Source organism: Lingula anatina, chromosome 7 (genome assembly GCF_051362555.1).
Source record: "Lingula anatina isolate TDL-2025a chromosome 7, LinAna3.0, whole genome shotgun sequence".
Lineage (NCBI taxonomy): Eukaryota > Metazoa > Brachiopoda > Lingulata > Lingulida > Lingulidae > Lingula > Lingula anatina.
Window position 1 is genome coordinate 4,403,951 of NC_141773.1, and position 25,542 is coordinate 4,429,492.

General features: G+C 37.1%; 2 protein-coding genes across 3 annotated transcripts; one reads left to right on the plus strand and one right to left on the minus strand.

Moving 5' to 3' along the window:
- Positions 1–717: 717 nt before the first annotated feature.
- On the plus strand, positions 718–3,973 carry LOC106177302 (protein AAR2 homolog). Its single transcript, XM_087016940.1, has 5 exons — positions 718–1,030; positions 1,421–1,521; positions 1,950–2,046; positions 2,464–2,647; positions 3,057–3,973. The coding sequence occupies exons 1-5, from the start codon at positions 864–866 to the stop codon at positions 3,618–3,620; spliced, it is 1,113 nt and encodes a 370-aa protein (XP_086873066.1). The 5' UTR covers positions 718–863; the 3' UTR covers positions 3,621–3,973.
- LOC106177307 (E3 ubiquitin-protein ligase CBL) lies at positions 3,871–25,517 on the minus strand. Of its 2 annotated transcripts, none has more exons than XM_013560045.2 (12): positions 24,889–25,517; positions 17,925–18,071; positions 17,347–17,478; positions 16,731–16,868; positions 16,226–16,445; positions 15,638–15,814; positions 11,608–11,670; positions 11,252–11,364; positions 10,907–11,058; positions 10,156–10,341; positions 9,611–9,695; positions 3,871–6,800 (listed from the first exon to the last, which is right to left on the minus strand). In XM_013560045.2, the coding sequence occupies exons 1-12, from the start codon at positions 25,425–25,427 to the stop codon at positions 6,584–6,586; spliced, it is 2,169 nt and encodes a 722-aa protein (XP_013415499.2). In that variant the 5' UTR covers positions 25,428–25,517; the 3' UTR covers positions 3,871–6,583. The 2 variants fall into 2 exon arrangements, with proteins under 2 accessions (XP_013415499.2, XP_086873062.1); XM_087016936.1 differs by having other exon boundaries at positions 15,632–15,814.
- Positions 25,518–25,542: the final 25 nt, after the last annotated feature.

Here is a 25,542-nt window from a genome sequence, read left to right on the forward strand (position 1 = left end):
CGTAGGCCTATACAAATGGTCCAATGGGGAGATTAAAAAACAGGATGTATTTAATACCGGAGTGCATAACCAAGAAGTTATAACTTCTTGGCATAACAGACCTTGGTTTTTTGAACGTCCTTTTAACCCCCGATCGTGTACACAGCAGGGCCGTAGCCTGAGCAAAATGCCAGGGGGGGGGGGGGGGCAGTAAGCGGACACAAGGGGGCGAAGCCCCCGAGGGGGGAGGGGGTGGGAGGGGGTGTCCCCCTCCCACGGTGTGGAAAAATTTTAAAAACTGTATGTATAATACTGCATTCTGGTGCATTTTAACATATGAGTGCATTTTCTCACAGAATTGATACCAACTTTGCAATTATTTTTTTTACCTTTGCGATTATTATTATTTTTTTTGCACCTCAAATCCCAGGGGGGCAGCTGCCACCCCCCCCCACCCCCCCCCACCCCCCGCCGGAGGCTACGGCCCTGATATAGGCCTACGACCGATTTCAGGGAAATAGGGCCTACTGCAAAAGTGCCTATAGCTAAAGGGCAAACGCAAACGAAGTCCGTACATATGGACATCAAGTTCCTAGGCTTTTATTGTCACGTGTTAAGTTAGTCATAAAAAGTAATGAATAAAAGCATTAAGTTATCGTCTTAATATTGGTTGTCCCACTTGTAACACCACTTGTAACAATAACTGGGAAAAGCCTGTCTTGAATAGCAGCGCCGCCCTATTATATTTACATTGAAACCAACGTGCGAAGTACGCGAGACAGAAAATATTTGCCAGAGTAGTCTTGTTTTGAATTACTGATCAGGGTATAATCACGACCGGTTAAGCATTTTTAAACGATTACCTGGGAGGTTTATCATCAGGGATGGATCAGGAACAAGCTCAGGTTTTGTTCCGGGAGGGAGCCATGCTGGTGTTTCTAGACGTGCCGCAGGGGACGGAGTTTGGGATCGACTGCCAGTCGTGGCGAGTTGGACCGAAGTTTAAGGGGGTGAAGATGATTCCTCCTGGCGTCCACTTTGTTTATTTCAGGTAATGTAAATTAATGTTTAATATCCTGTTTACTTTGTGCTTATTTTTGTAGTCTTGAAATACGTGCGTGCACTTGGTGCGTTATTCAGTCTTAGTGATTGTGTGTGTGTGTTTGTTGGTGGTGGTGGTGGTGGGGGGGGGGGGGGGGGGCGAGCAATATTATTTTTGAAAGGCAAGAGAGAGGTGTATTGATACATGGCATATATAGGGGCCATTAATATGTATAGAAAAGTAAATAATTGTTATTTTTGTACTTTCAGGCTACGATCCAAAATAATTTATGATAATATTGGATCCTAGTTTTAGTTCATTGAAAAATTCCAACATACTTAATGAAGAGTTGATGAAGAAAATTTATTCCATGTAAACTGTGTAATCTGTTGTTTCTAGTGCCTGCAGCAAGGAAGGTGATGTCAGTCCCAGGACAGGGTTCTTCTACCACTTCAAGAAGAGGGAGGTGCTCATCAAGAAATGGGACAAGAATACAGAAGGTACTTAATTGTCAGAATAATAAATCACTTACACTCCTTTTGGCGATAGATACTCCACTAAGTGAGGTCTTAGACCATCTATCTTGCTAACAAGTGGTTTATCAGAGTAACATGTATAATAAGATGCTGAGAGTGATTATTCAGACTGAGAGGCTCACTTCATGTTTGACATGCATTAATGGGAGATACATCTTACCTCAATCTTTTATTTTCTTTATACACTTTATAACATTCCTGATTTTTGTCTGACACTCGAGATTTGAAGTATGCCACTCAGTTTAATCGCTTCACAAGTAATGTTATATATACCTTCAACTTGTATTCAAATGGATCCATTTTTCCCTTCATTTTGAGGTATGCTTTGTCAGCTTTTTTGCAACCTCTACAGTTGGCTGCCATATGTTAACTGTTAATGATTGCTATTTCAGACATGAAGACCACTGAGGTGACTAAAGAGGAACAGGACAGAGTGGAATCCAACAGAAAAGAGTTAGATCAGTACCTTGGGGCATATCCGTATGACAGGTACACTCACACACATGCGGTTATTACTTAGTTAATTCAAACAACATGAATTTGAGAGAAATGCTTAATTTTTTCTTTGTAAAGATACTTAAAATGGTGATTCAGCAATTTGGATTTTTTAGAAATTCGGCTTGTTTTGAGTGTCTGAAATTGTTAAATCTCGAAAAAATTATTAAGATATCAGAAAATGTGAAGCCTTTGATGACTCATAAATATCAAGATTGGATTTTTAGAAGAATTATTACTAAATGGTTTCAGTTTTGGATATGAAGCCTAAATTGTGAACATGTTATCTTTTTTTTTTTTAATTGAAATGTGTTCAACACATGAATTATAATCATATCAGATATTCTTTGCCTTTGGATTAAATTTTACAAAGAGGGACTGTCTTTTTAATGAAGCTCGTGATTATTCCAGTTACAAAAAGTGGGTGTCTCTTAGCAACCACATCACGGAGTCACTGGTGTCAAGGTTACAGCCACAGAGTGGTAAGATCACTGCGGTAACGCAGCTTGTATCTGAGGGGAGCACAACACAGTCCCGCAGAGAGAGGGCAGACAAGGAGATGGAGACAGCGCCATCTGGGACAAGACAAGACAAGGTTAGTTTTTCACTGGTATAAAATCTTGCAGTTGTTGCAAAGTTTTATCAGCTATTATAACATCTTACTGTTGTTGCTCACATCAACTAATACTTTTTCAATAGAAATTTTTTTTATGGTTTAAAATAATTTTTTTTTCTTCTGCTTGTTTTGAAAATGTTGAATTTGAGAAAAATGTCACTTGGTAGCTTGTTTTTATCAGCTGCGAGCTGTATCATAATATTACATCAAAACCTGCAGAATTTGGAAATTGGGTTTTTAAGATAAATTGTCAAAGATTTTCTATCAAGATAACCTATAAATGGGACTAAAATTTATTGACATGTTATTCAGTGATAAGTTTAATTTTTCAACAACATTTCATGTCTAAAAGTTTTATTTCATCTCCCATTATCTCAAATATCTGTAGGAAGTGGAATCACAGCTGCCAGAGTTAACAGTAGAACCAGGATCTAGGATAAACTTTTCCGACATTCCAAAACGAAAATACCCAGAGGGCGCCACCCCTGCTCAGGTCACTCGGTACAGTATGGACAGCAGTCATGTGCTCAAAGTGATACTGGACACGCATTACGCAGACGATCCTATGGGTTTGCTAGGAGAACTGCAGTTTGCATTCATCTGTTTTCTTATTGGACAAAATTACGATGGGTTTGAGCAGTGGAAAAAACTGGTGCATGTTTTGTGTACGTCTGACGAGGCGCTTGCTCTCCACCCTAACTTGTTTGGCGGACTGATCAGGGTTCTGTATTTCCAAGTCGGAGAAATACCGGAGGACTTCTTTGTTGATATTGTGTCCAGTAACAACTTCTTGACTGCGACCCTGCAGATATTCTTTTCTAATTTAGAGGGCACTGACCCAGGATCAGACTTGAGGAAAAGAGGTCTGAAATTCCGGGAACATTTAACAAAGAAATTCAAATGGGACTTCATGTCGGAGCCAGATGATGAAGCCCCTGTTATTGTGGAATAGATTGAAATTTGAAAGCACCTGGTCTAATTAATAAGGGGGCAAAGACGAACAATTCTCAAAAGGAAACTGCCTTGTAAGCTCCAACTGGTACTTTTGACTTAATACCAGTAATAAAAACTATTTTTCACTCGAGTCTGAATGTATGTGTGCACCATTAGAAAAACATGACAGGAAGTATCAAAACTCCCAAGTTTAATTTGGGAACTTCACATTCTATTTGTGGGAGTTACAACAATTACTATAACAACAGTTAAAGAGTTAATACATGATGTTTTAATGCTTTCTCCAGGTAACAAATACAGTACAAAACACTGGGAACATTAAATTGTACAATAAAGAAAGAATACCTTGAATGAACTGGTCTGTTTTGATTTGAGTAGGTTTCTGCACTTAAATGGGTAACATTTGAGATTATTTCACTAAATGAATATTAACTAGTTATATAGTAAAATCAGGTGTGTGTCTTATCATTTGATAGAGCCACTTGCTGGGGATGTTCAAGTCTTTGGCTAAAGACTACTGGCTATAGCCATTGGCTTAAGACTACAGCTTGTGAGCACTTCTTTCTCTGCCAGATTAAACTTGAAACAAAACAAAAGCTTTTCCCAATTGTGCATGTAGCGATTGAAAATTAAATTATAACTTACATATCAATTTTACTAAATAGAAAACAATAACTATGTAACCACAGTCAATGCACCACTTTAGCATAGATAATTAAAGTGACCGGCCTACATCTTCCACCTTTTGGTTTCCAATCTTGTTTTTACATTCAAAGAAGGTTAAAACAAAAATCTGATAAGGTAAGGCAACACAATTGGGGATAAGGGAATAACAATTTTACAGAAATATTAAATTTCACAAAATCTTTTACCTATGATCATTTTGATCTATGTAGTTAACAGATATTATTTAATATGGCAAGTATAAGAGAACAACACGGGGCATGACTAATTAATATATGCTTACAACTAACACAACTAAATACAGTTAGAAAAGAAAATGCACAAATAAATACACAGAATGGATCCTGATTCTTTTAACGCATATCTAATTTTACTTGGTGTATTTCCTCTGAAATTATCTTTGAAGGGCTGCTTTGGTCAAGCAAATGCTGTACCTTTTCAAGAGTTGCCTCAATATATAATAATAGTTTATCTCATGCCAATACTGTGTAACTGTATTATATTACAAAAATAAACACCTTTGCTCATATTATGACTTCTTATCTACTTTAACAAGTATGTTGCTTTTAAAACAAAACGATAAAGTACAAATCCCATATTGCCACAAATATGTAGTGTAGAATTGAAAATGTCAAGCAAAATTTGAGGGAAACATTTATCCAGGTGAATTTGCGGTATAAAATCAAGCATTTTGCAGCTAAAATATTTGCAGGAATCACCTTATTTTCATATCTACATGATTTTGAGCTGGCATAAGGAACATAGTACCTATTTCTTACATTACTGAATGCAACATGTAATAGTGAGCACTGACTTTGCCGTTTTTCAAATTATTTTTTAATTTCATTTTTTTCAACAATTAAACCATGGGTGTTTGTAGCACTATTCATATGTACTCTCAAGTTGTTCGTAGTCAACATCATAATGATTAAATCTGTCTTTCTAATCAATCAAGGGAGGCTGATCAGAGAGTCGTACCAAATATGCAACATTGTCAGCTGTGCAATTTATTCCTTGGGACAAATGATCAGTTGAAAATTTTATAACATTATAATATTACTGTATCACATATCTTCTTATCAAGAAGAAAGGGAAAAACTGAAAAAAATTACCATAAGACTGCAAAGAGCAGCATATTAACCAGTATCTTACTGTATCTATCCATGTTTTTTTTTCACCTCTGACCACATGATTACTTATTAAAACTGTCACCTCAGCTCCTTGTAAAGGAAAGATATACATAATGGCTACTTTTTTTACAGTCACATCAGATTTTGACTGTGATTGTTAGTCACATTATCTGTTGTTGACCTTTTCACATTAAAACTGGTTCATTTAATACAAACCATTTTAGGCAAAGTAAAATCGCATATTAAAAACACCTTATCATTTCTTCATTTACATTGGTGCTATAGAATCAATCATGGAATTTCTTATTTATATTACACATTAAATATATATCTTATTACACATATGATGGGATTATATCAGTGTATTTATATATCATGATCAATATGGGTTTCCTGTGACATTGCACTTACTATTCAATGCCATTAAAACTACAACTACAACTGATCCAGTCAGTTTAAAATGGAAGTACACCATGTGTTTATACACAGACACACACACGGACATTGCAATATCCCTACACCCCTTAGATGTTTAGTGAACTCCTCTGATGCACTCACATGGGAGGGCCCATTGTGCAATATAAGGGGTGCCTTGTAGAGCTTGCCTTGATAGGTATAAATGGGCCCATTTCCTTGCACTTACAATAATTAAATACATAAACAAACCAAAATAGTGTCTGTCCATAAAAAATCGTTACAAATGGCAGTGTTTTGCCCTTTCTGATCTCCAATTGTGTTTTTTTTTTACATCACTGAAGGAACTACGGGTGACAGCAATGGAAGGTGTCTATTGAATACATGAGCAAGACCAGGTACTTCACCTCATCTTCTCTGACCTGACAACAGAGGATGCATTTTGAGAAGACTCTAGAAAGAACTCTAAGCTGACCACATTATATGCATACATCATTCACGGGAAACTTGTGTTTACAATGATGGACATAACTTTGTTTTTATAGGACTCTAACAGTGCAATATGAAACTTCTACTCTTCACCCATGCAACAAAGAATTAACCAATCACAATTACTGGTTTCTTCACTCCTGGCCACCAAGAACCGGCCAATCAGAATCACCGGTTTCTTTGCCCATGGCAACCAAGAACTTAAACCAATCAGAATTAATGGGCCAAGCCCAAGATGAAAATGCTATGTCCTTGGGACAAATTGCTGCAATATTTCTCTTGCCATATCAATGTTATTTTTTGCAATCAGTAAGGCTCGTATTGCGGCACTGCGTGCATGTCCCTCTCGAAGTAGTTCGTCCAAATGTTGCTCATTAAGACTTCCACAGCGGTCGTCATTTTCTTTGTTACTTTCTTTTAACTTGTCTCTTCTTGCAGGAGGAATTGGATTTTCTGTTGGACTGTAATGAAACAGGAAAGTATGATGAAATGCTTATCAATAAATCAGACTGAAAGGGAATATGTTAGAGATATTATCTATATATACCTTTATTTGCAGAAAATATGGTGAATTTGCCACATTTTGGTAACTTTTGCATTCAAATTGCACCAAATACTGATGTGAAAAAATTAACAAGGCAGCAAAGCTGTCAAATGTACAGACAAAAAACAGAAAATAAAGATGCAGAAAAAGGTCATTTTGTCAATTTTAATGCAATAATAAATAATGCTTATAATAGCACTGTCAGTCAACACTGAATTTTAATCATGTACAACAGGTAACATGGTCAATAACAGGAGTGGACCCTGAGATATTTTCTGACAGTATTCCAAAGTATCTATGTTGATCCATCCTCCATTTTGATGGTCTTCCAACAGAAAAAAATAGATACCAGTCAATATAAACTTAATAACCTGTCTTCAAGAAGACCCAGAAGATGGTCGCAATCCACCCCTTCAATAAGATTACAGTTTCAGGACCATGAGAGACTATAGTCACATGATGAAAGTCTCAATATTTGAAAAATGATGACAGTGCATAAAATAATTTTATATAATGTTTAAAGACATAAAAAACAATACAATTGCTTAAGTGGAAATACAGAAAATGTGCAGAGCCTCGAGCAGATGAGAGTTAAAAGTCACAAATGCAAGTGTTTGAGAAAAAATTGTAAAGGAAAATATAACAAAACTAGAAAACCACCGAGAGTGCAGACCTCTGCCAAGGCAGCTATTGTTGATTATTGTTGATTATTGATTGATTATTGAGCCAGACCACCACTAAAAACTAATCATTGTCCTCTTTGGCCCAATTCTGACAGTTCCTGAAAATTTCAGCAAAATCGGTCCATAACTTTTTGAGTTATGTTGATGACAGACAAACAGGAATGAAAATATAACCTCCTAGGCAGAGCCTGAGGTAAATATAATTTCAATGAAGCTGCTATTCAAACTTTTTATCTTTGATTATATATATATATATAATAACCTGCATAATTATCAATGCTTCCTTATTATTAATCTAGCAGAGAGCTTAACATTTGGGAGTTTACAAGGAAATATCAACAAGTGTGCTTTATGTAATCTCCTTTAATGGCCTATCAATTAGGCAAATGATTTTATAACTCAGAAATTAGCTAAGTGATACCCAAGGGATTTTAACAGACTGACCCTCTCAAAGGTCTTTCAGGCCCATAAGTCACATCTTAAGAAAAGCACAAAACAATAATGCACAAAATAGGAGACTACCAATTCTGATGCAATAACACATTATGTTTTACTGCACAGTCAACATCAAATTTTAATTATGCACAACAGGTAACAACGACGAAAGTAAAAGTATAAGGCTTCAGGCCCATCAGAGTTCAAGTTTATACTTAGAAAGTGCCAGAATGAGAAAAATGAAAATTTCACACAAAATTGCATAAATTCAATAATAAATGATAACCCTATTGACCTGGCTTTCTAATTTGAACTGCATGCCAATCCTAACAAGACAGCACTGTCCTGAAATGTGTTTTTTTCCATTTTTAACAATTTTTTTACATATAACAAAATTAACAATTTACTGCCATTTTTATATGATCAACTAAGAAAATTGATGAGATGGGAAAAATATCAATAGAACAGTGTTCAATGTCCAATTTCCTCCATTAGGAGTATCTGAACATAGTGAATGATTAAATCTGACAAACTGCAATGATATGAGTTTATTTCCATTTTTGAAACTCTATTATACAATACATGATACCAAGTTTACCATCATTTTTACATAATCAACTAACAATGTTGTAAAGATGCAGGAAATGTCAAACAAACACTTTTGCGAATCTTATTAGTTAAATAATGAGACTGTTAACATGCCTAAGAATTGAATCTGAGGAAATGTGAAAAAACAGCATAACTTATAAAATAATGGCCCGATTATGCTGATTTTCGAACTTGACCTGTGTTTTAGTAAGAATGATTACTCCTGTGAGTTTCATGACAACAGGCCCATCGGTTTTCCTTGAAATGTGTTAACAGTGTTGCATATATGCTAAAAAGTGAAAAAAACAGCATAACTACTAAAATAGTGGCCCGATCATGCCGATTTTCGAACTTGATCTGAGTCTTAGTAAGATTGATTACTCCTGTGAGTTTCATGACAACAGGCCTATCGGTTTTCCTTGAAATGTGTTAACAGTGTTGCATATATGCTAAAAAGTGAAAAAACAGCATAAATTCTACAATAATGGCCCGATCATGCTGATTTTCGAACTTGACCTGCGTTTTATGAATTTTAGTCAGCTATGTAAATATAAAGCCAAAAAGTAAAACTGTCTTCCACTTATGGTGTTAACGCTGAAAGTGCACGGCGACGGCGACGGCGACATGATCGGCGACGACAGACGCAGGTGATGGCAATATGTACAGACACATCTGTGTCTGTACATAAAAAGCAGAGACTAGGCCATGGTTTGCTGAACACAAAAAGCCTCACATCAACTGCAGACCCTAAGATTCTTGAAATGCTTTGTCTACCATGGAAGGATTTTAAGTATGAAAACCAACTTCTGTATAGTCATTTGTATAGAGTAAAAAGAACTGATATTAGACAGCTTCTTCATTTCCAAACTTTCATGTACACCCACAGAAGTTGATTGTCAACTAAAAATCTTATTGATATGGAGATTTGAAAATGAAGAGGCATGGCTCAGATCTGAAGTGCAGGGTAAATTATGCAAAGAGAAAGATAAGTTGTGGTTTTTGGATATTTCTGGTGATATACCTATGATAGGAGCTGCCTTTAAATGACTGTTCCCTGGTTGGTGGTGGGGGAGGAAGGTCGTAGTCACTGGGCACATGGAAGTGACCTACAATATAAAATATAACATGGAACATTCCATTAGTCATGTCATTTTAATGACCTAGGAAATGTGTATAATAATGTACAGTCATATGACAATTGGCAATGAGATATAGAGATAACATGAGCATTAAAGTAAGACTGCCAATCTCAATTTTTATATATAATTCATGAACTATAACAAGGACTTAATACCCCTGGCACTGGCAGACCCTGGATTTTGACAGGAGGTGGGGGGCACAAGAACAGCATTTTTTTCTTACTCTTTTTAGCTTTGTAAAATAGTTCACAAAGGTAATTATACTAAAATGTATAACACAAGTACAGTGAAGGAAATTGCTTGGTTCTTGTTTCATTTTGCTTGCTATACTGTTTTTTGGCAGAAAGAAGGGGAAGGAAAGGGCAGCCCATTACCCCCTCTGTTCCTCATGGACGTCCCACAGACTATGTAGATCCTGTCAACTCACCTGTATTGTGACTGGTGTCTTGGTCTCTATGTTGACTGGAATGTTGGTTGGCAGTACCAGGGCCCTCTGCGGAGTGCCGTTTCCTGCCGGCCTTGTCGTCGTCATGCTGTTGTTGCCGCGGCTCCAGGTGTTCTAGGGAGTGGTGCCGCGGTATAGGGATGTCGTAGGTTAGCTCTGCATAGGGAACTAGAATATGACAGATGGATAAATATATGTTTATATGTATATATGCACATATTCTAGGGAGTGGTGCCACGGTATAGGGATGTCGTAGGTTAGTTCTGCATAGGGAACTAGAATATGACAGTTGAGTATTATACTATATACACATACATGCATGAATCAAAAGTTAAGATTCATGCTGGTAAAAATAATATAATTGCTTTCAAAAAGGGTTAATATATTTTTTCTTATGAGACGTTTCAACCCTTGATCATGAATGATGAAGGGAGGACAAAATTATGTTTATTATTTAAAAAACTTCTTTACCATCTTTACAAAAGGCAAAAGAGATTGGAAAAACATATAGCATTTCCCCATACTACTAAAGTTATCATATCAAATTTTGTTTTTGACAGCCCCCGCCCCCAGCACTGCAAATTGTAATGCACTGTAGACTACGTAAAGAATATTATTTCATCTAATACAAGAAAAGTCTATTGGCATTCAGTTAAAACAATATTTTTAAGTAAATAGCTTGTGTGAGTATCTATATTTTATCTGCTGTCAATTCACAATCATAACCACTCACCGCTAGGGTCGCCATTAACATCTGCATTATGTGCCAGTGGTGAAGTGAGTGGTGCAGTATGGGGAGCCTCCTTACGCAACGGACTGGGAACTGGGGCCTCGTAGTTAGGCACATCATCTTCGTCTTCAGGGAGCGGGGCAGGGGGCGGTCGCCTGAAGGAATAATATATACCATTAAGCTGAAGGTGAAATACGAAAAAGACGGTCCTTACTGTATTAAATAGCAGAGGCACTTATCCAAGATCTACATTAAAGAAAATACTGCTTTATCTCTATTCAACTGAATTGTGTACAGACTTTGGAAAGAAAAAAAAAAGGGGGGAGTGGCTTGTGACAGTTTACTTACCTTGTTGCTTTAGGTGAAGAGCCGGGGGAGTGGCGAGGGGAGGGACCTGGTGACAGACGTCTGGGCGGGACAGGAGGCGGGAGATCTCGCCGTCGGACATGAGGAGACAAATCCTGAAAAATTCATTTAGTGAAATCAAAAAATTGTTATTAAAAATCTTGTTTTTTAAGTACTGACAAGAGCTGTACTAGTAGATAGCATTTTAGCTCATTACCTGCTTCTCATATTGTACATTATATCAAAGCATTAACATGTTATGAATGAAGTAATTAAATGTGGCATTATCGCAGCAAAGGCTAGGACCTAGAAAATGGCCTTCCCCATCAAAACATCAACAGCCATCACACTGTGTTTACCTGTTCTGCTGCGTGACCTCCTGTTTTGTCTCCTAAAGTGACTAGCAACCATTGCCCTGGGTCCTGTAGAACAAACAGAGGACTCGACTGAGAGAATCATGTGATTTATGGCATTTTGAGTTCTCAAGTACGCAGCAAAAGAGGTAAGTTAAACTCTTTAAAACAACGAAAGCAACGAAGCAAAAAAAGTAATCGAGACTGGATATTAAAAAGCCTAAGGCAAGCAGGCAATTATTACATGAATGCACCATGTAGATTTATAGAACTGTGGTAGACTATATGAAAGTTGTTTTAAGAGTTATAATGATACAAATCTTCAATCACAGGGGGTTAACCCAGTCTTATTTACAAACTTAGTTCTATTAACATCATATGGATGTCTTTCAAGCAATACATAAGGTCTATTTCCAGTTCAGCTTACTTCTTAATTCTTTCTAATTCAAGAAGTACAGCAGTGCATTAACATACAATTATTCCGTTTTATTACATTTCCTTTAAAAGCTAAACTGATAACATAAAATTTCTGAAAACAATGCCAATAAATACAAATATAAAACAATCACAGATATTCATCCAGATATATAAATATGTTATTAATAACACTTAAACACCAATACCAATCAATCACAGTACACACATCAGTAGATTTGTCAGACAAAATTCAGCACTAAACATGTTACAACCACCCTGAGCTTCAGAGCTAACTTGACACTAACCTTTTCACTGTAGCCTATCTCCATCGTGTCAAGTAACCTCTGACCAGATTCGAGTGCCCCCGCCGCCCGCCAATCAAATTTAAAGCCCGCACTCAATGACTCATTGAACGATCTAGCCAATGAACGCGAACGAGTCAAAGCGCGCTTTGTTCAAATCCGGACCAATCAAAGATAAGGCTGAATATCAGGGACTTGCCGTAATCTGTGGGCAGCACGCAAAATACATCATCCCTCAGTAGATAATGATGCAGGGCATCATACTGCTCTGGTTTCAATTCCGATATACTCCACGCTTTCTTTGTGTACGGTTATGCACTCGGAACCACTCGGAACTACTCGGATGTCTCCGCACTCGACAATAACTATGTTGTTAGTATGGAGCTTGCGGAATCAGCCGAGGATTGCCGATTGACGATCAACCAATCAGCGTTTTCACCAAACTTTGGTGAAAAATTTTGAAACATGGATTCGATTGGCTTATATAAAATAGGTCAAACTATTTTCGTCAGAGGTTACTTGACACGATGGAGATAGGCTACAGTGAAAAGGTTAGTGTCAAGTTAGCTCTGAAGCTCAGGGTGGTTACAACAGATTGGACTTTCTAATGTTGATATTTATACCCATGCTTGAGGAAGAGGACATCCCCAGCCAATAGGAACACAACCCATCATCTACAATATCTCAGTTTTTCTGATTCTCTGTTAGTCTACAAAGTTTGTAACATTTTGAAGTAAAATTGCATAAAATTTGTAATTTTCTGAAATGCAAAAAAAAAAAAAAAAGCAGCCTATAAGGGAAATATGATCTCAGAAATGTTGCTGGACATGTTAAAGACAAACAAAAATTTTTGTGGTCAAAACATGCCCTTAAACATGGACGTCTGCCATCAAGTACAACCTTTAAGCCACTTCTCTATAAGTCCGCAATTCACAACAGCAGACTTACAGATCTGCCAATCAAATTTAGTGACCCACTAAAAAGCTTGTCGTTTTATTCCTGATTTCACACAGAACAGATTCCCCGAGGGGATTACTCAACAAGCATTCAAGTGGGTAGGCCATATTTGATATGGGCAGATCTGTCAGTCTGCTGTTGCGGCCTTAGAAAGGAATTTGTCACAGTTGCTCATAAAAGCATGCAAAATACACCACCTTTGAGCAGTATGAATATTATGGCAATATGGCAGTCAGAACACTTCAAAAAGCTTTTCATTGGGATTTTTTCATGCAGGCAATCAACAGCTTCAATTTTTACTCATGATCAGCAAAAAAGCTCTGTTGGACCTACAAGTGTGTGTGCGTGCAAGCGTGCATGCGTGTCTATTGTCACATGAAGACCAGGTTTAGCGTCTTATATTGAATTTTCATAGACTGAGATTTTCCTATTTTTTCTTTTTAGATACATTGTTTGTCAAAAGCAAGCCAGATTCTTTTTAAAGTAATAATAATTCACTACTCCCTGTCAAATTTACACTGGTTGAAAATATAAGTAATGCATGGAGCATGGAGTGAAAGTATAAAGAATGAACTTTGTGAAGATAAATGTGGTTATAAAAATGTACATTTATGTATAATTTGGAACTCAATGGAGTGAGTAAATACCTGAAAAATTATTAAGGGACTTTACAGAATTTTCTAAAATTGAATTTTTTTCAGTTGAGTTTTTGTGAAATTTGCAGAGCTATTTCTTCTACTCTTCTCTACAGCTGACATAGTTATAAAAATTCATGGCTTGAACAGTTCTCAAGTTTCCATATGGGAGACCAGTATTTGGTGACCTGATGATTATGTCAGATAGATTAATTCCAGTACATTAGTAAGTCTAGTTGTGACTTTGCTCACATAAATATGTTGTTTGGTTGTCTCTTGTCACATGCACTGTTTTCTGCTTCTAAATGAAAGTCCATCTGTTTTTCAATTAATCTGAGAGGAGGCTAGTTTAACAGTATTTTGAGTTAGTTAAGTACTCTTAAAACAGACAAATCCAGCATTGTTTTAAGTTAGTAATAACCCTATCAGTTCTTATCAGTGAAACCCACTGAAAGTTCACCTAGGACCATGCAAACATCCACTACAGACAACTGTCTTTTAATTATATGTAAAATGTTATAATTTCAAAGTAATCGTAACTGAACAGCTGTTATCTACAAACACAGACACGTAAACTGTGCTAAGCTGCATCTACAAAAGCTACACCACAAAAAGTGAGAAAATAAAAATCATTTGTATTTTTTACCTTCATCTGTAAGCAAAAAAGAAGACCAAGATAAGGTTAGAATATTTCTTAAAACAGTCAAAGCAGGGCAATGGTTGGTTTAGATCAATGTTTCTCAGGAACAAACACATTTTTTTACATAATCAATGTTATTGTGCTCTTTTCAAAAACATGAGAGTTGACCTTATACATTGTGATGCCTGAGAAATTAGACAGGGCTAGTTAAATTATTATGTCTTTAAATTTAGTATTTTTTCTTAGAAAAAAGATCAACCATTGAAACGTACACTAACACTACAATTCAAAAAGATGTTTATATCTGAGAAACAACAATCTATAAATTGAGAAATCTGATTATATTCAAGCTTTGTCATGCTAATAATCTGTGCCTCTATAAGAAAAATCAGTCAGAAAAAAAAAAACAATCTATTCTGAAGTACATAAATTTGCAAAAAATCACCTCATTAACATTTAATCTAAAACATTTCCAGTCAAAAACACAACTTCTAAATGTATACACAATACAATGATTAAGCTTCATTTCAACTAAAATAACCAAATGCAATACAAACAGCCTACAATCAATTCAAACAACTGAAGTTTAGCATCAAACAACACATTTAACTATGACAGTGGTGTCAGTATCTTTTTTTTTTTTGTCTCAGAACGTTGGCTGTGTGTGCAAAGGGGACAAACCGAGTGAGAGCAATTCATGAACCAGATAATTCAGCACTTAATGAGATCATATGCCCCTTAGGAAAAGTGCTCAGATGAAATTTCAGTGTCTGCAATAAAGTTGTAATTAAGTTGTAAGTAGAAAAATAATAAATAAATATATAAATAATAAATAAATATAACAAAAAACAAACCAATCAAACTAATAGATCCCAAGCTCGATTCTTAAGGGGGGAGGGAGGGGGGGTCAAAATCAAAAGCCACGAGGGGGAAACACTGCTTTATCTCCCTAAAAATGTTCTGCATGCATACATAACTGAAAAACAATGCTGGCATTTTTTCCCTTTATCACTTTTTCTCCACTCCATCAACCCCAAAGTAAAAATTCAAATCAACCACTAACACCAAATCTGAATGACCTTTACCTCAAATGTAGAATTTTGATCATCGTCCGAGTGCTCAGAGGGTGACAGACCTCCCGTCCCCTTCTTCTCCTTGTCTCGTAGCTTGCTGACAGTTTTGGGGTCAAAGGGATCCACGACCACGCTCTCCGTCCCTTTGATCTCCGTCCTGCAGAAAGGGCAGCTCTGTCCGTCCTTGTCCTGGCATAGGGAAATAAAGATATCGAAATTGATGTCCAACACTGATATTGAAGTGAAACAGGTTTTTCACTTTCTGTTATATCTCTAGTGACAAAAATTAATTTTTTACTTAGATGACTAAACATATTTTCACAACCTGTTTAGTTTACTAAAAATTACTTACTTTTACTATTTTTTTGTTATCCAACATAACTTCATGAAATCAATAATAAATGAAAAATATCTTTAAATCAACATATTTTTGCTTAAATCAAAAGACTTTTTTCCACTACATAAATGATGAATGGAAATAAGACCATTTTTTATTTTTAAGCTAAATATATTGAAATTCATCTAAATAAATAAATAAATAAATAAATAAATAAATAAATAAATAAATACAAAACACATCAGGCAAGTCGCGCCACTGACCTGCCATGCGTTAAGACAAGGTGTACACAGCAAATGGCCACACGGTTCTATCCTAATATCTTTGTCGTTCTCGGCACAAATCTTACACAGCTGGAACGTGGAACCCATCTCGCAGTACAGCTCGTACTGCTCCTGCGTCACCTGCACGTGGTCCTCCTCAAGGTCATTTACAAGGTAACTGAGGTCAGGGTTGATATTCCGGCCGTCGGGATATAGGTAACTGGAACAGTAAGACTTAGTATGATTGTGAGGGTCATTAACATGTTGGTATGAAAGTTAGGGCAATTAACTTTCTGAAAATAGTTGTCCTCTAGTCATCTCTCTCTCTCTCTTTTTTCTAGAAATAATAACAAGTGATCTGTGATGGTCCTTGTGGCATTAATGTGTATAAGCTAGGTCGACAATCTTCATTCTGAATGGTCCCTACACCAATATTTGACCTTATGTAATTTTGTGTACTGTAACAGGCCCTTGAGTTGCCTGTAATGAATACCCAAGTACTTACAATCCCTCACGTTGTCCATCTAGTAGTGCCTGGCACAGGGACTTATTCTGAGGGATGGTCTGAAGGATCTGACCGTCTGTGGTCACGTAGCCAATTGCCCACTGTCCTAGCCTTGTACAGCTTAGGCGAAACACATAGCTGGAATGTAGAGGGAGTGGAATTTGTTATATATAATATATGATTGGAACACAAGAGAGAGGGAATTGTTATACAAAACATTTAGTTTGAAAACAGATTATTGAAATAGTTACATATTTGAGTTCAATTCTTGAGTTCAAAAAATGAGAGAAAAAAATCAAATCGGGGTCTAAAACTCTTATATCCTGAAAGATGGGACAAGCATGACTTGACTGCAATTCAATATCTTAGCATTTATAACTCCAAACATGCACGATCACAACTGAAATCATAGCACAGTGACAAAGTTTTCATCCTCATTTCCAAAGTGGGTGTAAAAGACGCTCAGGGGTGAAAACAAATGATTCATGTAGTTTACTGTCCAGGGTTCTACTCATGAGGTATTTCAATTTCATTGACAAACATTTCCTATCTGACTAAATTGGGTGTGAAACATGCATGCTAGTGTAAAATAAGTAACTGCATTTACAACACATACCTTCCTGGTTTGGTAATGTATTTATGAAGTCGTGCTTTGACTTCGTCATACGTCAGAAACGCCACGTAGCCAGGGTGGGTCACCGCCAGAACGTTCCAGTTCCTCAGCAAATTACCCCAGGGTTGAAATAGTCTGAAAAAATCAACATATTCATATAAATTCAAATTATCTGTTTTATAAATAATAAAACTGCTGATAAATAAATAAATAAATAAATAAATAAATAAATAAATAAATAAATAAATAATTTATTTATTTATTTGTATTAGCCTTTTTATATAATATTCCATTTATATTGTACATAATGCACATTTCTGTGATGCATATATGCTTAAAACAACTTCAACAAAATAAAATGTATTTTCTTTAAAAAACATGACTTAACCATTATTATATTGATAGCCTCATCATACACAATACACCTAACATCAAGACAGAATTTTCTTGGAAACAAGTCAAATTTAAGTCCATGAAATAAAGTAGTGAAAGTATCAATCATGGACTAATATTCAAAATACATCATATTTTGATGCGGGTATTCTAAACGGAGATAAGTGGTACTTGTTCACCATACTCACCTGGCAAAAACATCAAACTCAAACACAGAAATAAAGTCATTACAACTCAAATCAATGGTGGACTTCAGGGCCAGAGCTTCCAGGGAAGAATTGATTGTGTGGACCTCGTTAATAGACTGTCGGAACAGTTTCCATGATACCACCGGCCTGGAAAAATATGAACAAGAATGAATGTAATGAGTCCAATTAATGCTAGTAAGACCGCATTGCCATACACACTATTGGTGTGCGTAGATTGACCCAACTCTGTGGGGAAACTCGTTAAGTGCAATCAGCTTATCTTAAAGACACTCCTCTTGTTTCCATCATGCTCTTATAATCACCAGCTTTTCTGTATTCTACTAACTAGTAATGCCAGGAGGAAGTGTGTCATTTTGTTAAGCTGACTGCAGAGTCCCCTTCACAAATGGAAATGGTTTACGGTGTAAAACTTCTTTGTGTAAGTGCAGAGATGGGTTGAGAAATCAGTCCTGAGTATGTGAAAATTGTTTTTATTTTTCTCAAACAACCATCTCCCCAGTCTCTCTCTCTCTCTCTCTCTCTCTCTCACACACACACACACACACACACACACACACACACAAACACACACACACACACACACAATGATCTTAAACCCAATGCACTCAACAGATAGGAAAATAGCTAAAGACGTAAAAAATAAGGTTAATGGATGTGAAAGTTGTCACAGAGGTAAATCATAATTTTAAAAGACCTACATGATAAAATATCAAAATACATTCACAGCCTCTGCAATTACTACAATGAAATGACATGCCACAACTAGCAACAATGGGCTTTAAAATCATTTTGGTCCAAGTGATGTATAAGTGTCATTACAGAAAAGGGAACTAATCAGGAAATGAAAGGGAAGAACTGAGTAATGTCAGGCTCAGATTTCTATACTGCATGAAAATAAACAGTCAGAACAGAACTGTCTAAAAATGTAACAAGGGGACTATTAATAAAAACGTCTCCATCGATACTGATATCATTTGATTAAATTGCCATGGTGATATATGATCTAGGCACTGGTGTTTGCAATCATGTTTTTGGGGTGTCACAAGTTACTAAATTTAACGTGAGCTAAAAGCTTTATGTCACGTTTGGATGATGAGCAAAATCATGTCAATATGACATTCGTGACCATTTTCAAGTGCTAATACTGTATTTATAAACATTGTTATGTGATGGGGGGGTCGGGGGGGGGGGCAGTTGACAAAGCAAATTCTCCTACCAACAATCACTTTGAATTTAACTGCATTTAGTGTTCCATCAGAACTCCTAACCCATTCCACAGCATTAATGCTGGCTCCATGATTGACCAAATACTATTATTTTAAATGGAAGCTGAGACAGTAAAACTCTGTTAAGGCTTTAAATTGTCCAGTAACTGCTAGTGCTGCTTGTTGCTCTAGACCAGAAGACTTCTTAACCCTTAGTAGCCCAAAATAACAAAAGACTAATTAAATTGTTTTTTGGCACAGACTGCTACTAGTAACCTAACAAACAAACATAGTATACATAGATACATACTACATACGTCAGTCCCCTAATAACATGACGTAAATACTTACTTAACACTTACAAATTGTGCAAATTGTCATTAAACGAAATAAATTAACACATATCAATTAAGGATATTTAATGACATTTTATTCCGTCATTTCCCTTTCACTTTCCCCCACTCCACCTCCTCATCCTTGACAACAAATGAAAGCAAAACGAAGAAAAAAAAAAAGTTGAGAGAATAAATTAACACCTAGTATAACACATGTCAGCTAGAGGCCACCATAAGCCATGCATTTTTTTTCAAGTCAAGCTGAGCCCACCTATCTCACTACAACATAAATGGCAAGAGTAAAATGGGTATCTGGAGCCAGTTCATACCCAAACTCCCCCCCACACGCCCACACACACTACCATCCTACACACATGCCCATCCATCCACGTATACATTTACACACACACACACACACACACACACACACACACACACACACACACACACACACACACACACACACACGTGCATGTGCATATACCTTCCAATTCATCTACACACACGCCCATCCATCCACACACATACACACACACACACACACACTACCTAAAACATGTCTAATCTTTTATACCAAAATTCTGGACTATTTCAGAAATGCATCGAGATAAACCCATATTACAAGAAGACTGCTTTTAAAATTACTCATAAGGTAGTTCAGATTTCAAACATAGACATTTGTCTTTCTGGTTATAATAAAGGTGAAATATTTCATTTGGTTGAAGTGCTACTTATTATCTTGGGTTGAGATACACTGACATCTAAGACCCCATTTCCAGAGATTAGATCGATCTACTTTAGATCGACCTAACTCCCTGGGGGTTCACGCTTAATAGCTGTCAGCCGAGCGGGCAAGAAAGTTAATTACCCTCTTACAGCTTGTAGTAGGCGGGACGGACATTTAAGCCGGATTATCTGACAGTAATCTAGTGAGACTCCCTGCGGGGATAGATCGATCTAAAAGCTCTGGGAATACAACCTAAGACCAATTTTCAAGCCAGTTTTTTTTATCAAAAGCAGGTTTCTGGTTACTATGAACCCACCAAAGGCACAAATCTTTTCCTTTTCTGACCCTGCCTACTTCTACTGCTCCAGATATAAGCGTTATATGTCTTTCAACATGAGACCCCATTTCGATTAAGATGGGTCAGAGTAAGTTAGGCAGACTCATTTTGAGTGGGAACACGGCTTCATAGGTACTCCACAACAAATACTCCCATCTTATAACCTTAGAGTCCTGAGGATAGGAAATGTCTTGATCTACACTGATAACATAGAGAAATCAAATCCTCTCACCAGCCACAGAATTGACAGGCAATATAACCATATTCTAGATATTGAACACTAAGACCCCATTTCCAGAGATTATATCGATCTACTTTAGATCGACCTAACTCCCTGGGGGTTCATGCTAAATAGCTGTCAGCTGGGCGGACACGAAAGTTAATTACCCCCTTACAGCTTGTAGTAGGCGGGACGGACATTTAAGCCGGATTATCTGACAGTAATCTAGTGAGACTCCCCGCCGGGATAGATCGATCTAAAAGCTCTGGGAATACAGCCTAACTGAAGATAATACTATGGAAAAACTACTGCTACTAGAAAACAGACTGTGGCAACTGTGCAACAAGGTAAACTAAAACTGGGAGATAAGGGACATTTTCCTGGAATGTGTTGCAACCATGAATACGATTGTTTGTTTGGTATCTAAAAATTTTAACTGTCTATCCTCCTGAAACTGATCTGAGAAAACACCTTAATACTGTGGCTTTACTCATTCAAACAGCAAAGCAACCAAGACCAAAAAATTGTACTCATTAATTAAGTTTAAAAACTTGAATATGTCCCTTTCGAGATATTACTGTAAATGAAATCCTCTGTATCTGTAATTCAGTGCACAATTAAGATACTAGTAGCAGTATACAGTACAGAACCTATGAATGTACTTGTAATCATAGTTAATGCTTAATTTAAGTACATCATCACTGTTATGACAGGAAAAATGAACCCCCTGTGACAGATTTAACTTTGTAATGAGTGGAGCATCCTGTAATTAAGCAGCATTACTTGGAAATACAGATCAGTTTACATGAGCTGGTTTCCAGAAAGGAAGTTGTTTATCCTGTCCCCTCTGTGACATCTCTAAGACACCAGTAACATACCAGTACTAGAGGTCTCAACCTGACCGTTTTGAACAAAATACAAAATCTTATATCTCTTTTCAGAATTTTAAGAAAAAAAGTTCTGTAAACAAAAAAAATCCCTATTTTTTGTTTCATTAAAAAGAACTGTAATATCATTTTATTTCTCTTTTCCTGCTTATAAACTATGACTAGTAAATATAAGAGTCTAATAAGACTGCCAAATCACATTACCACTCATGTGTTGACCCAAATAATGTACAAATTTGTTACATATACAACTATAATTTAATGCTAATTAATTAATTAATTAATCCAAAGAGAACTGAGCTGCACTGGCAGAGATTTGTGATCCCTCCAAGTACTTTCCTAGTTAAACTGCTACTTTTATTCTCAGAAGGGAGGGTGTGGGGGGCAGGGCACGGGGGGGGGGGGGGGGGGGGGGTATCGGAAGCGCCTGATTGCACGTCATGAGGGGTCCACAGAGTAATTTGCCCATCATCCCTCCCACCTCTGATTCGTATAACAGAAATGTCACCAAGCAGTGGGCTGCCATCAAGTGCCTCTTTCCTGTGGTTAAACCTGAAAGTGGCCAGAGACACCCACACTGTGGATATCCTCCTCAATGCTGTTTCCTCTGCTGGCAAATCTTCCCTACCTGGTACTACCAATAATGGTGGTGCAATTATTTTGTATGATTTCCCTTTACAGGATGTCTCCTCGATTAAGCTTAGGACTAGTTCATTCAGCGCAGCAATCATCATCAATTTTTTACAGGGGGTTTCAAAGGTAGATTAATTATTCCCCTACAGAAACTCCGATGCAGGGAAACTTGAGAGCTGCATTTATCGTTGCAGTTTGTCTTCATTTTTACTCATTTTTTTGCACGGCGTATTGTAGATCAGTAGTTGTAGATCAATACAGCTGTGTGTAATGGGTTTATGCCACATGGAAGGTCTTTGGCTACATTTCAGTTTAACATATCACTTAGATTTGAAGTTTAATCTGGAATTCTCAAACCAATTTTTAAACATAACATCAGTTTATTCTATGTTTACTGCACGATTTAACTCACTGCACATTGGTAAGCTGCTCAAAGTTGCAAAGGCAGAATGTAGACATTTTCATAAAAACCAAATAAACCACAACAAAGTTTACATTAGCTTTCCTGGAACATGTAGACAGTTTACAATGTGCTGATCAACATGACCCAGTGGAGCAGCTTATCTCTCCCATCAGACACACTAATCAAACCACAAATGACAGTCAGACTCATACCAATCCTAATCATCCTACAGTAAAAAAAACAGGCTTTTCAGGGGAGCTGGAATGCGGGTCAACCCAGCTCCATCTAACCAAACATTGTAATACCAGTTGGTTTAGTTTTAATGCCAGACAGCACCCCCTTTTTTTTTAGGGGGGATCTTTTAAATAGCTTATCTGTGCACAACAGTTTCATTGTATGTATTGTACGTGGTCTGTATTTTTCGAATTAAAAATTGCATACATGTAGTCCTTCTACGTGGCCTTCTTCACTCTTTTATACAGTTATCAAAACAGTTTGAATAGCTGTGATATCTTATGCAACAGGCCAACAAAATGGGGATTTTTATCTTTTGAAATTGTACATACTAAATAATTCAGATTTCATCAAGTATAAATACTTTACCCATTTCATCTGTTTTGTCTGCTGAAATTTTCTTTTAAATTTATCATTAAAGATATGAGGCTGTCTGGTTTGGTGCTGGGGGGTGGGTGGGGTAACAGGAGCTCCAGGCGATGTTGATATTTCTGCCCCCCCCCCCCTTCTCTCCCTCTCTCTCTCTCTCTCTCTCTCTCTCGTGAATCCCATCCTTAGATCTGAGATCAATTTTTACGGGATTGATGACAGCAATAGCCAAAATAACCAGAAAATAACTTTCTCAATTGCCCATTTTAAAAATCTTAAACACATCACACCAATTCAAAGCAAATCAAAGTGAAGTGTCAAACATTTTTACCATACAGAATAACTCCCATGACAGATAGAAAAATCAAGCCACAAAAGAGAAAAATTTTAATAAAATATGGGAAAGGAGAGGCCTGGGTTTTCAATCCCCCTCTCTCATCATTTCAGTATTAACAACAGTTATAGTAGGACAGCTGCACCATGCCCACTCAAGTACTAAATAAGGCTTAAATCTACGTTGCCTTGGCAACACTGGCCTTCATGGAATTACTGAGATAAACAGGCTTATCTCGAGCAAGCGTTACATTATCCGAGAGGCTTGTTACGTACTTCTTCACGCTGAGTACAAACAGAAATGCATTTTCCATATGTTGTCCTAGTTGAAATATCCAACCAACTATACTCATAAATAGAGACACTGAAAAGAACTATTTTTTTTATCTCTCTCTCTATATATACAGTATTATGTTTATGAGTGTTATCTTCAGATATGACAGTAGAAAAAATTAATTTTTTTATTTATATTTTAATTTACCTGATCATGCCGAAAGACTATTTTATCTCTTATGAACCATCTTTCTCTTTCTCTCCCACACTTTGCACTTGACATATAATCTAATTATGTGGCTACACCAGATCTAACATCTAACTAACACATTTTGTTGAAAATTACAGCCACAGACACTGTATTGTGGATATGATGAATTGAGAGAGAGAGAGAGAGAGAGAGAGAGAGAGAGGGAGGGAGAGAGAGAGAGAGGGGGGGGGGAGGGTCAATTTTGCAGTAAACTAAATACCTTGCATGGCTTCATTAATTTAAGTTTGACGAATACAGGGGCGGATTTAGGCCGTCTTCTGGGTCTTCCAGAAGACGGTCAGATTTTCAAGTTTACACTGACGGGTATCTAATTTTTGCTGTCGAAAGACGGTCAAAAAATGGAGGATGGATCAGCAAAGATAATTTGGAAGACTGTCAGAAAATATCTCTGGATCTGCCACTGGAATAAGCATGTATCGTACATAGAAGGAGAGAGAACACGCTCGGAGAGAACAAACCGACAGGACAGACACTGTGGAATTATCCTTGTCCGACGATATGTTTTAAAAAACTAATCTCCTTAATTAAATCTCAGTTAATTAACAACAAATGGACATTGACTGACTCATGGCTCAGACCCACTGACCATACCAACAGAATGCTGTGATTTACATTAGGGAGATTTGGGTGACTAATATGTCACAACCAATGGACCTCACACACGCCCATTCAACTGAACCTGCAAGACCAATACACAACTTCCACACTCAACGCACCTGTCTCCAAATGCTTTCTTCCACCAGTCTGCTGCGTCTCCTTTAGTGATCCTGTACGTGTCCCCCGTGAAAACTCCGTGAGGGAACAGAGCTTTCAGCTCTGCCAGCATGTGGGAGAAAACTAGCGACAACTTGGTCAAGTTTCGTCGGTAGTGAGAGTTCTCGTCGAATATCTTTTCTTTACCGTCCTTAAATAAATTCAATGTCTGTTTGCACTTCTTCATAAGATTGTCAATGTAGAGTTTGAAGTATTCGCAATCGTTAAGCTGCTCCATCCGATTCTCATACTTGGAATAGATCAGCTTCAAATGTTGATACGTATCAGGAAGAATGTCTAGGATGAACGGAGGGCTGTTCTTCAGATTCATTTTCGGGTGCTGACATTGTTTTACTACCTTGTCCATAAGCTTCCAGACTTTCTCGATTACTTTCTTATCCACGTATAACTTCGTCGGGCCGACAGCGTCCATGATCGTCCCCTGGAGACGCTGAATCCAGCCCCCGAAATTCTTGGTAACTGGTCCTCTTCCAGTCGCCATTTTTACACTGACTGCTTCCTTGTTGCTTTTACCCCGTACCTCACTTTTTAGAGGAAGTGATAAAATCCCCTCACTGAAATACCTGTACAATGACGGATATTAAGTACCGCGGTAA